The sequence below is a fragment of the Loxodonta africana genome, chromosome 25, assembly GCF_030014295.1.
Source record: "Loxodonta africana isolate mLoxAfr1 chromosome 25, mLoxAfr1.hap2, whole genome shotgun sequence".
NCBI classification, from domain to species: Eukaryota; Metazoa; Chordata; class Mammalia; order Proboscidea; family Elephantidae; genus Loxodonta; species Loxodonta africana.
This window is the reverse complement of record NC_087366.1, coordinates 39,236,537-39,249,533: the sequence shown is the minus strand read 5'-3', so window position 1 is coordinate 39,249,533 and position 12,997 is coordinate 39,236,537. Positions and strand designations below refer to the sequence as shown.

General features: G+C 35.9%; 1 protein-coding gene across 1 annotated transcript in view; it reads right to left on the bottom strand.

Moving 5' to 3' along the window:
• The window catches only part of LOC100676989 (ryanodine receptor 2), a 362,795-nt gene that overhangs the window by 57,025 nt on the left and 292,773 nt on the right, over window positions 1–12,997 (bottom strand). Inside the window, exons 72-74 of the mRNA XM_064276716.1 lie at window positions 12,522–12,595; window positions 2,083–2,163; window positions 974–1,062 (exon numbers count right to left, since the gene is read on the bottom strand). Coding sequence (XP_064132786.1) covers window positions 974–1,062; window positions 2,083–2,163; window positions 12,522–12,595 — 244 coding nt within the window. The remainder of the gene's footprint in view (window positions 1–973; window positions 1,063–2,082; window positions 2,164–12,521; window positions 12,596–12,997) is intronic.

Genomic DNA, 12,997 nt, shown 5'->3' with positions numbered 1-12,997 from the left:
GCCCCTGAAGAAACTGCTTGGGCTGCTAATAAAAATTGACAACAACAGTAAACAAAAGTCTAAATAAGACCAATCTTTCCAAACAGAATGTTTTCAACAATAGCTTACAATTTATTTGGCTAAATGAATAAAACAATTTAGGCCATGGTGTGAACAACATTTGGGTTTTGAGACATGATTTTAAAAATTGCTAATACGTTTTCAGCAATACTTTTTGACATATTTGCTTAACAATAGACCTTTTCCCATTGAGCTTTAAGTAAAAATGTGTTGAGGTTTTATATACTCAAAGGTTAAGGAAAAAATTGAAAGTTTGAATTTGCTGTTTTTAAAACACCCTATGTGGCTTTTCTCATAAATAAAACAAGTGAAATAAAAGTTGTATATGACTCTCATTATTTAAGAGGGTTACACTTTCTGATTTAGTTTTACTAACATTGTAAAATATGACTATGATATTAGAGAGATCTTTAAGTATTGGAGTACTAAACTGAATTTTGAAATTAATTCAAATATTAGAAGAGCCAAAAGGAACTAACCCAAGGCTAAAAAATGTAAGACTATAATAGGCAGTTGGAAAGTCTTTCTTTCCCATTCTAAAAAAAAAAAATTCCTAAGGATGCTTCAAATATTCTTCCCCAATTGTATCTATCAAGTGTAGAAGGAGCAGGGCATATAAGTGCTTTATAAAATGAAAATGAATTTAAAACACTATCCAGCTAAGAACTGGAGAAGAAAAAAACCCCACTTATAAAGAACATAATGAGCAAAGTAGGGAGCCAGGATCAGAGACCAGGATAACAGAGGCAGCTTCGCCGTAAGACTTGTTGAAAGTTTGTGATCAAAGACAAAATAGCTCAAAAAAGTCTGTCCAGTTATAAATCAAAACACATTGAAACCCATCAGTTGAATAGCTCTGCTATATTCTTTCAACTCATGCAACCATTTGGTAATAATGTGTAAGGCAATGTACCTGAACTCTCAGTAGGTAGTCCACAGTAGAGATGATTATATTGACAGTTGTGTTATTGCCAGTCTGAGTTCTCAGATAATTCTGAAAATCTACATTACATAAAAAATGTTATTAAACTCAAATATTTAAAACACGTTCAGTTATTTGAGAAACTCCAAAGGAAATGATGATTTACAGTGAAATCTTTGTGGCTTAGAGGAGTGTTTTAACTGATAGTTTAAATATTCAATAGTTAATATTTTCCATGAAAAGTGGGTAATCACCCCCCCAAAACATACCTAGGTGCTTTATAGACTATCAAATAATCAATTTGTGCCCCAGATGTTGCTAAAACCCATTTTGCATTCCAACCTTTAGAGCTCTGGACATGTGAATGACTGAACAGGGTTTCCATACTTTAGGATAGAGTAATTAAATGATTTATTTAATAATCATTTGTTCCTCAGTACTTTGCTAAGTGCAGGAGAAACAAAGATAAAATTAAGATAGAGTTTCTGCCTTCATGGATCCACAAGCCTGATGAGTAGCTAGATATACAAAGAACTAATGGAAATACATGTTAAATTCCCAAGGTGGGCCTGGATGGTGCAGTTAACATGCTCAGCCTTTAACTGAAAGGTTGGAGGTTTGAGTCCATCCAGAGGTGTCTCAGAAGAAAGGCCTGGAAATCTATTTCCAAAATATCAGCCATTGGAAACACTATGGAGCACAGTTCTACCGTGACATACAGTGGGATGAATGAGTTGTAATGGACTCAATGGTCACTGTTTTTCAGTATTCCCAAGGTAAAGAGAAGTGGTACAAAAGCAATAATGCGATATATCTTTTTTTGTATGCCTTTACCTAATCTGTATCTTTCTTTGCCTATTACCTATTTTCCCTAACATAAGAACAATTGAAAAATATTAAGTGAAATGGCTGTGAAAGGGCTTCGAAGGTGGCAAAGCAATATGTAAAATGTCACAGTGTCCATGCACACAGACTAATACTTAACAGCTATTTGTTGAGTCTAGAGAAGAAGCGTAAGCTGGAACTACAAGGCTACTGCTATTACTGGCATCGGAGTATTTATTTCTCGGTGCCATCACACAGTCTGGGATCTCACAAACCTGAATTGTGTCCCTCACAAAGAAGCTGGAGGAAGCGGAAGAGGTCACAGGTGAACTCGTCATCCTGCAGCACCTTCTCGCCTGCAGAAAGGCCAGTGGACCAAACATAACCAACCACCCTCGCCAGCCCTCCCTTCCCATCCCCACCGCCATCAGACTCGCATGTGAATCTGGCATCGTTCTGAACCAAAAAACAGTCACAAATCATAGCCACGGTTCTATCTGAAGCTCATTAGATCATGCACTTGGCAGATAGATGTACTTTTTCTTTGTAAGAAAAGAACATTGAAATTTTAAAACTCAGATTTCTCTCTGTTAAAGGTAGCAGCATGGGTTTGGCAACATTTTACAAACAACCTGAAGGTTTAAACTCTTTTTTTTTTTTGGTAAGATACGTATAGGTAAGATCATTACATCTTTTATAAACGTTCCTTTAAATTTGCTTTGTTCTCAGTGTCTGACCAAATGATTCCATTCAAAGGCAGTCAATGTTTACATAAAACAGGGGCAAGAGAAGAAAGAATATCTGTGCAAACTATAATGGCTAGAAAATACCTACCAACTCGTTTTAATTAACTCTCATTATCTTGTCTACTGACTAGAAATAAGTAAAGAAAGGCTTCGGAAATCTAAAATAGAGACGTGATTAGTTGGAGTATTACTGCTAAAGGACTAGGAACTGGCAAGCTGACTTAATTTTAAATTTCAAAGCAAAAGAAAGACATTGGTGGCTCAGGCTGTGAGAGCGAAACATAACAAAGCAAGGTAAAAAGAAAGACATTCCATAGCCAGAGAAGCTACTCTGCATCATCAAAAACTAAAAATATTTATGGGGAAAGGATGAAGCCTCAGAAAGGGATTCAGAAGTTTTACCTATATTTCCATTTAAATTCACCTTAATCACGAGTTACTTTGAAAGCGAAAACACAAAGAAACAAACAATAAACAGCACCACACATATGAAAGCTGAGTTTCAACACATACAGAGTTAGTGAGAAACATTTGCAACGTTATGAATGTACACTCCAGAATCTAAAATTGTTTAGAAAGCAAAATGATGTTTAGCAAGTAAATGAGTATGCACTTATGTATTTAAAAAAAATAATAATAACTTTTCACAGACTGGAAATAACTGGGCTAAGAAAGGAACATATGCAATGATCATGTGTTTGCTTGAACTAAAATTACGAATAATCATAATGACAGAGAACTGATGGACTTACCAGTCCGCAGTCTGTGACTTTCAAAGTGAGAGGCTTCATATAATGGTAAGGTTAGGAAGCAAAACCATTTTGAAAACTAATATAAACATTAAAAAAAAAGTACATAAAATCACTGTACTCGTTTCCCTGTCAATCTGCAAGAAATGATATTTGGTGATCAAACGAAAATCACCAAGTATACAACTCAGGCTTTGGGGCAAGTTTCAGCATTAAATGCACATCGTTTTGAATCTCAACACATGGCTGCTAAGGCCATTCCTCTGTGTTTAAATTCATGGCAGCACAGGAAAGAAGGAGAGCATTCAAGATAAGAAACTCTCCATTGATGATATTTTGTATCTTTTCATGATCTATTTTAATCAGAAGAGTCTTTAAAATGATATTTCAATCAAAATATTAGGAGTTTCGGAGACTTATTGATTCTTCCCCTGTGAGCTCAGCTAAAAAGTGTTAAGTGGGATCAATAAGCCATGGACATACTTTCAATGTTCACACATTGAAGGTGAAATAACCCTTGTTGGAAAGAGTTCAGAAAAGTTAACACTGAAATAAATACCGCACCATCTACCTGTGTACCTAAAGATACTCTTTGCAATGAAAACTGACTTGTAATGTTTCCTTGACTGTCAGCATGCATGTATCTTCTTGCCTGTGTACCAGAACACATACAAGGAACTGTACTTACATGAGGACACACTGCACATGGCAGAACACACGCAGGGGAAGGGAGGGGGCCAGTCAAGCCTTCATTAGCATCAAGTGCTACCATGTATAAACTAGGGTGCCAGTGCTTCACAAACACATCACTCTCTGATTAAAATGCTGCCATTGCCCATGCTGCGTGTCAGAGGTACAGTAACAGAGATGGATGATGGCTTTATGTCTGCAGAAGGTACAGGATCCACAGTCTATTTTGTGATGTATGCAAAAGAAATTCCATTGTAAGATGGAAACCAAGATTAATAACACACAGCGAAATGGAGTAAAACGTAGTTGAAAGTGCTCTAGCTTTTAAAAAATATTATTCGCATTAACTGCATGATGGCCAAATGTAAACAATGTGAAGGACATTCTTTTGGTTACATTTTTAACTATATGGGGGTTTATGATTTCTAATACTATAATAAAAGGAGAGTTATTTTAATATTGTTGGGGATGATGAGTTACTGAGTCTTAGTTTTCTCATCTGTAAAATGAGCATACCAATATATATTCTGTCTACCTCACTGGCTCCTCAGAGTATATATATTTTTATAAATTGAGGAAAAGTTAATATTATTAGTAGCAGTGGCAAAAAGACTGAATAAAGATGGGAGCAACATCTTTATATATCCAGGTGATGGATATAGTTACTGACTATATTAATTAACTACATTTATATTTTCTGAAAACCATCTTAATTTGATAGACCATATAATATAATAGACCAAAATGTCCTCAAAATATAACTTTCACTTGGATAATATTAAGTAGTCCTTATTTATTTATTCAGGTTACAATTGAAATGGCAAGTCCTATCTTAGAAATTTAATAGAGGTAACACATTTTAAAGGCTATTGTTCTACTCACAACTAGTTTATCCAGTTAATAGAAAAGTATGTAAGTATCAGCTTAAGTTCAATAAGACAACTTTGTGCATGTGCGTGTGTGTGTGCGTGAGCGTGCGAGTGTGTCTAGTGATTACTTAAAATATTCATGGACATAGCTCAAAGTACTCGGCCTACTCTCCAGACAAAGCTGGGAAAGTAGTTTCCTTGGTAAAAACAAAATTTATTCAGGAAGTTAAAAAAGGACCTAGTATGTATTATACTACCTATTATTATGTAAATAATAATAGAGTTGGGATAAATAAACTCCAAAAGACTGAGATCCCACTCTTGTAAGGTCTTATCATGTCGCTATCTCTAATAATGAAGAGATAAAAGATTGAGTAGCAAGAACCATGAGACGGGCTGCATACTCTATTATTAAATGTAACTCAAGAGCACCTCCACTGCCATGGAGGAAATCATTCTTATCACTGATCTTCAGGAAACTTAAATATCTATTTCGTATAACGGCAGAACTGAAGAACTAATGATAAAATATTGTGAAACAGTAAAAAATCAGGTATTTTATTCCTTGAGGCTAGTTTTAATATCACTGCTTAAATGGCTTAAATACGGATGCTTAAATTATATCACAGTTCAAATAACAAAGAATGAAATTTAAAAAACCGTTTATAGTTACCATTTAGTCGGTGACTATAATGTGCCAGACATTGTGCTGGAAATTTTATCTCATCATTTCATTTCCAGTTTACAATAATCCTGATAGGTAGGTGAGCTCAGTACCATTTTGTGGATTGTTCAGTAAACAACTGAGAAATTATGTAGCTTGAAGAATGTCAAACAGCTATTAACTGGTAATGCCAGGATTTGAGCCCAGTGAAGTTCAGTAAACATTCCCTAAGGGTCACTTCTATGCTAGGCACCATGTGAGGCACCAGGCATAAAATGACCAAAGGAACAAAATCCTTAACCTCAATAAGATCATATCTAACGGAAGAGACAGTCAGTAAACAGATCATTTCACTATTATATGGTCTTTCTAAATCCCAAATGCCATAGTTTCTAACCTTCATAAAGTTAACATTAATAAATCTTTGACTAGTAATAGATCTTTGACTAAAAATCATTACATGAACTACGTACTCCTCAAATTGTTTTCATCAATTTTAGAACCCAGAAAAAAACATTTTCTAGATACGTGGCTTTGGGAAAATTAATTCACCTTTCTGAATTTTGGTTTTATTATTTTAATGTGGGGATTAACAAACACCTGGCCTGCTTACTTTATGGAGACTTTGAGATAAATCAAATTGGCTCGTGCAAGTAAAAATGCTTTAAATATGGAAAGCAAAATAGGAATATGTGCAAAGTTTCAGTGCTGTTAAGCCATAAGGTCAAAAGAAGACCTAGATTTCCAAAATACTGCATTTCAGTAGGCAGCGGGTATGATAAATAATCTATAAATCCCATTAAGTATATTTATTTAAACTTAAATTCAACCTCACACCATTGTATAGAGTACATTCCTATTTTAGATTCCAAGGGGCAGGGGAACCACTATTTGACCACTATTTATTTACGTTCCATGGGTTACAGAATTAATGTACACGTCAGCCATGGAGGAAAAAATCCCCTTGCTTTCAAATGGGATTTGCACGCTGCTTCTGTTACAGCCAGAGCCTATGCCCTTCTAGCTGTCACTCCTCTCCTTGAAGCCTACCCATCAACATCCTAATGAGCTCCCTGGCTTCACACTGTGACTCCCATCTTTCGGTTGCCTACCAGACATTATTCATAAACATCAATTCGATCGTAATACTCTCCTGATAAACAAATTGATTCCTTTAATGGTAATTATGAAAAGTCTATACTGAAGAATTCCCTACAGTCTGTCATTAAATACAACTGAAGAGCTCTCCACTGCCATGAAGGAAACCATGCTGATTGCTTATCATTAGAAGACTCAATGTCTGTTTTGTACAGCCAAAACCAAAAACCAAACCCATCACTGTTGAGTCGATTCCAACTCATAGCAACCCTACAGGATAGAGTAGAACCGCTCACTGGGTCATGGTATCTAACTGGTTCATCCCGGTTCAGTCATGGTTGAGAAAGTGACACTAAAACAGACACGGATTTTTAAAATTTGGGTGGAGCTGAACCATAACTGGAATGGGAAAAATTAAGAGTCGAGACCCTGCTAGAAACTTAATCTCCCTCTTAGAAAACAAGGGCATCATATGTGTTGCATAGCAACCAAATCTCTTGCCCACTGAATTTTGTGCAGAGTCAGAAAGAGCAGTATCCCACTTAAAGATAGCACTGGACCACACCACTTTGAGTGTGCGTCTCTCTCCTTCATCCTGGCAATAATACAATTTAAACATCAGGATCCTGAAAGGGCTCAGTATCTCTTCCAAGTCTCCCATTCCAGAGCTTCCACCCATGATTTTTCCATTCTGGTTATGGTTCTGGATCACTCAAATTTTAAAAATTCGCCTCTGTTGCAGTTTTGTTTCATCAGTCATGACTGCAATGGTTCAAACCAGTCTGCAGTCCTGCATAGGGTTTCTGAGGCTGTAATTTTTATGGAAGCAGACTGCCACATCTTTCTCCCATGGAGCAGCTGTTGGGTTCGAACCACCGACCTTTTAGTTAGCAGCTGAGCAGTTAGCCACTGTGCCACCAGAGCTCCTGTTTTGCACAGTAGCATTACCGAAAAACAAGAAATCTGCACACTTTAATGTTAGTGTATTACACCAGAAGTAATTTTTTGAACAGTGGATGCTAGGAATTAGATTCCAGGTGGATCGTGTAACACACCACAAATATCACTAAAGTGTTAGTTACTTAATGGCTCTCTGCAGACTCAGAAAAAAAGTGCAAATTCCTCGGCAGGGTGGAGGAGACCCTTCATAAGCTCCCACAAGCTCTCTCTCTTCTCTAGTACATTCATTTTCCTTCTACAGCACTAGATTAATAACTATTCTCTGACATGTTTTGTACCTTAAACTTTGGGATATGCTGATCCTTTAGATTAGAATGTCTTGGTCTTCCCTGTCCACCAGATAAACTCCTACTTCCCTTTCAAGACTAAGGTCATGTTACATCTATCATGAGCCTCCAGTACAGTAAGCATTGGTCTAAAGCAATTTGTTTACAAGTCTGTCTCCACCATGCTTAGCTTCTAAAGCATCGCTAATGCCTAGGACAGTGTCTGGCACACAACAGCCACTCACATGAAATGAAAACTCAGAAGTTTTAAAACTGTTCAAGTCTGTTAATAAAGCGTATTTGGTGTCATGAGCCATCATCATAGGCTTTCCTTGAAGAGAAAGTTTGCCTACAAGAGTGACAGAGTGACATGGTCAGAACCCAAGTGTTAGCACTGGTCTACATTTATGACAATGTTTTGAAAATCTTTGCTGAGAAGCAGTCAAAAACTAATAAAGCAATACAAACTTTAACAAAGAGTTAGCCTGTTACTATCGAGTCGATTCTGACTCATAGTGACCCTACAGGACAAAGTAGAACTGCCCATAGGGTTTCTAAGGAGTGGCTGGTGGATTCCTGCTGCCAACTTTTTGGTTAGCAGCTGAGCTCTAAACCAAAAAGTTAAGGTAACCAATACATAAGGAGTAATAAAAATTAATCCCTGCTGCTTCAACTCCACATAAATTTGATGAGGTCATTATAAATCAATAATAATCTCAAGGCACTACGTTATCAGACACAGATGGGAATTTTGTAAAGGTTAATGGGTAGTTAATGTCTTATGTAAGATTTTAAAAAATCAAACAGTTTTGGAGGAATGAAATCAATTTCAAAGTTTCATGTTGCTTATGAAGTCTAGGACCACCAGAAAATGATCAAAAGGCAAAAAGCAGTATCTTTTTACAATATTCCAAAAAGAGTTTTGACAAAAAGGAAAATTGCACTTTCAAGCTCAGAATGATTAAGTGATGAAGTTAAATGGTTCTGATAAAAACAAATAAAAATCCAAGAATGGAATGAAATTTCGAATATTCATATAGGTTTTTGGTTTTGAACTTGTTAAAAGAAAACATATATGAATAAAAAATATCCAGAGAGGACAACAATAAGCACATCACAAATCCACAAAACACACTTGCTGAAGAGCCTTTTTTCTTTTCAAACAAGTGGGAGGCCCAGACTTTTGTAGAAATGGGGTAAATTTAGTAAGGGAAGGTAGGGACAAAGGGCAAACTTACATGACAATAACAGCAGTAGAAAAAAAGAATATAATTAATTAATCTGAAATCTTTATATACACACAAACCTTAGATAAGCACATATGTCCTAATGGTATCTCAATACCAGATTAGAAATTTGTAACCATAAAAGTTTCCAAAGTGATTTTAAAACTTCAACAATAAATGCAAAAATTGGAAATTATTGGACAATATTTACAGATGTTCTCGAAGGGAACAATAAACAACAAGTAAAGGGGCAAACAATAATCCTTAAGCCAGTGCCAGACATGTAGTAAACCCTGAAATACTGAAAGATGAGGGGTGAATGACTCAGCTTCTTGGAATTGGTAAAGTTAAGCAGTGGAAGGCAGAATGCCTGTATTTCATCCTGTCCCGGTCACACAGTTGGCTGTGTGGCCTTGGACAAGCCATGTAGCTTTTATATCCCTTAGCCTCCTCATCTAGTAAATGGAGATAATATCTTCCTCATGGGAGGGTTGTGGGTACCAAAAAGTTCACACATTTAAAAGTTTATACATTGTCCATTGCTGTATAATTTGTGGTCATACTATCATCATCAGGAAGAAAGTTGGTTAGGAAGGAGATTTAGATCTATTACATTTTCTCAGTGCTCAGCCTATGTTGCCTGAGCTTCATGCTTTGAAACAATGATATCACTCACAGATTGAGATTTTTCAGTCTTTTCTATGTACTCCTAGGGAAATGATTGATTTTTCCTTCTCCTGTGATGGGACGAGCTTTCCTTAACTTTTGTAGGCTCTTAAACAAAAAGATGGTCATGTAACAAATTTTAAAAATTTAACATGGAGTGGTTCTTAAAACAATCTGTGAAACAGTATGATATTAATAGAGCTAATAATTTGCCCTTGCTCTTTCTCCTATGAATGATTAAGGCAACAGAATGTATTCAAAGCTCAATTTAATCTCTAAAGTCTTGTTGACATACTAGGTACTATGGGGAAGCTAATCCCTTCTTTATGACCATTGCATATAACGTCTTTTAGAAACTACTTTGAAATGCTAATGAATATTATTATATTAGTTTGAAGAGTAAATATTGCTACTGCTTCATGAATTCGGTCTCAAGTGTAAACTTAGTTTTTATGTTAGTACTTTTAATCTGTGATATTCTTTTAAAAATAGAGAAAAACTCTATACATCTCCCAATACGTGGAAGGGAACTGGCAGAGCACACTGGGTAGGAGAAAATTCAGCCATCACAGCCCATTCTGGATCTGCCACTGAGTTCCAATGCACCAGTCAGTGCAGCCATAAAGCCACAGTATGTTCAAACAGAAACACCACAGGAAGACTACAGCACACATTCTATTATTCATTCATTTACACAGAGTTGCAAACACTGGGCTCACTAGAAATGTTTTAAATGAAAGAAACAGAAAAAAAAAAAAATAAATGCTTGTTGCCCCTTAGTATCTGATATGTTAATAACTGCACATCCTCATAGAAAGAAGGAAAAAAAAAAGACAGGAGAGCTGGGTATAAAAATTTTAAAAATAATAGGATGCACAATGATGAAAATTAAATAATCTACTTGTGAACACAGTCTATAAAAAGAAAAAATATGCACAAAATCTTTCCCTATAAAGTCTGTGCAGTGCTGACGCAAAGCTAACAACAAATAAAGGAGCAAATCAACAAGAGGCAGTTTATTTTTAATAATTACCACGCTCATGGGTGATGACTGAGGAAGTGAGGACAGTACATTAACAGTAGTTGAAAGAAAAGGAGATGGGGAAAGAGAAAGAAGTTGAGATTTTGTTTTTGTTTTGCCATTTGTCAGGAAATAAAATATAAATCTAGTTTAATCAGTTTGGGTTATTCCTTTTTGGGTTGAAAGAGAATAAGTAAATCGAACCAATCTCATATTCAGAGATGTAAATAATTCTCACATCAGAATGTTCCCTTTCACTAAGCTATTTCTGACTTGGGACTCACAAATTTTATCCCAACCACGTCTGGTGACTGAGGGTAGGAGACCGTGTGAAATAAACCTGTGTGGCAGTTATTCCTTTGTGGGAGCTGATATGAACAGTGATTAAAGATGATTGGTGGAATTCATTCACTTTCAGGTACTTTCTAGTGAAAAATGCCTGGGACTTTTGTGAGGTCCTCGAGTCAGGCATGTACTGTGCTCGGGACTTGCAGTTCTTCAGAATTCTCCGATAGGGCCTTCAAGTTAAGTGCTATCACTGTTGACAATGATGCTTAGTAACAGACAGAAATAGCTTAATATTCATTTTGAGAAAACCAAGTATGTTTAAAGTGTGCCTGTGATTTTTCTTGAAAGTAGCTAACTCGATTAAGTAATTATATGGCTTATATTTGATGATTGAACCTATATTCAAACAGCGAGCTGAAAAAAAATGGCACAGGAGCCATATAGTAGTAGCAACATTAGAATGTAAAAAAATGATAAACCTTAAAATATATTAAAAAATGTGCTGTTCATTCCTCTTTGCAAGAACAAATCAAAAAAAAAAAAACAGTGATAATTAAAGATCAGTTAATTTAAAAAAATTTTAGAGAGGCAAGCAAAAACTACACATGGCAGATGGGAGAAAATTTATTTTTGCAACAAGATTAGTCCTACAAAAGACCCTATGGTCCAAAACTAATACATTGACAAGATGACAAGTCCAAACCAGACCAAACAAACTAAAACAGATAAAAACTAAAAATAAGTCCGCTGAAAAATCAAACACAAAAGAGTCAAAATAAATCAAAACAAAAAATATTGATTTTTTTCTTAATAAATACCCCTAAAATGAATGTGGAGCAATGTTTATCTCTGCTTGAAATGCACTGCTTACTAACTGTCCTCGTTTATACTCCATTTATACACAGAAAAACTCTAAGATCGTGTGGATCGTTACATTGGTGCACATGTAAATAAAGTGACTGGAATTATTTGAACAGAAGAATTACTCTTTCATTTTTCTCATCAAATAATTATGGCTTGTAAAGATGTATGTGTATGGGAGAGAGAAGGGCAGCTGTATTAAAATGGAGGATATAATAGGGGTGGAAAATGTAGACTGAACGTCTGAGATGGAGCTGTCCTAAGAAGAGAGAAAAACCTGGATGCCTGAGAATTTGCTAAAGTGGCCCAAGGAAGTCAAAGGCCCTCTAATTTAGTTTGTTCATGTGCTTTAGGATTTATAGATAACTCTTCAAAAAGGCCACCGACAATAAGGCAGGGACAAAAAAGGAGTGGAATGACTGATACGCAAGACTGGTTTTCAAGTGGGACCTGCGTGACTGTCTAAAAATGTACTCTAAGTGAGTCCCATAAGCATTTTACCAATTTCAGAATGACCTTGTATCTCTTTTTTTGAAAAGGTAACTGATAATTGACTCATTTCAGGGAGGAAGGGGAGGCAGGTGACCCTTTTGATTTAAGTGATTAATACCTGATCCTTCCTCCGTCACCATTCCGAGTCCTTCAGCTTTGTTTTGTCGCTCAAATGCGTTTAGGTCAAGGACACTACAATAACAGAATTAGAGAAAACTAATTAGAGAACTCACAATTTTTTTTCTTTGTTTAGGAAAGCAAATTAATGTCTACAACACACATATCCTGACGTCTGAATCAAATGTTAACATGTTGCAATCCAATGTCTCCAAACCATCTTTTTCCTGGTAGCAGGCTAAGCTCTTCCCCAGGACCTACACGGAAATGAGCCCTGTGAAAGTCGACCTAAGGAATTAATGAGTTTTAATTTTGGAAGTGTGTTACTAAGTTCAAAGACATAGTGAAATATAATTATAACATAATCATTTTTTTCCAGTTGGTAAAGCTTATTCCTTTAAGTGTCAGGTTCCTTAGTCAAATGCTGTCCGATTGTAAGTACTGTAAAAAATATAAAATGATGATCACAAGTTAGTT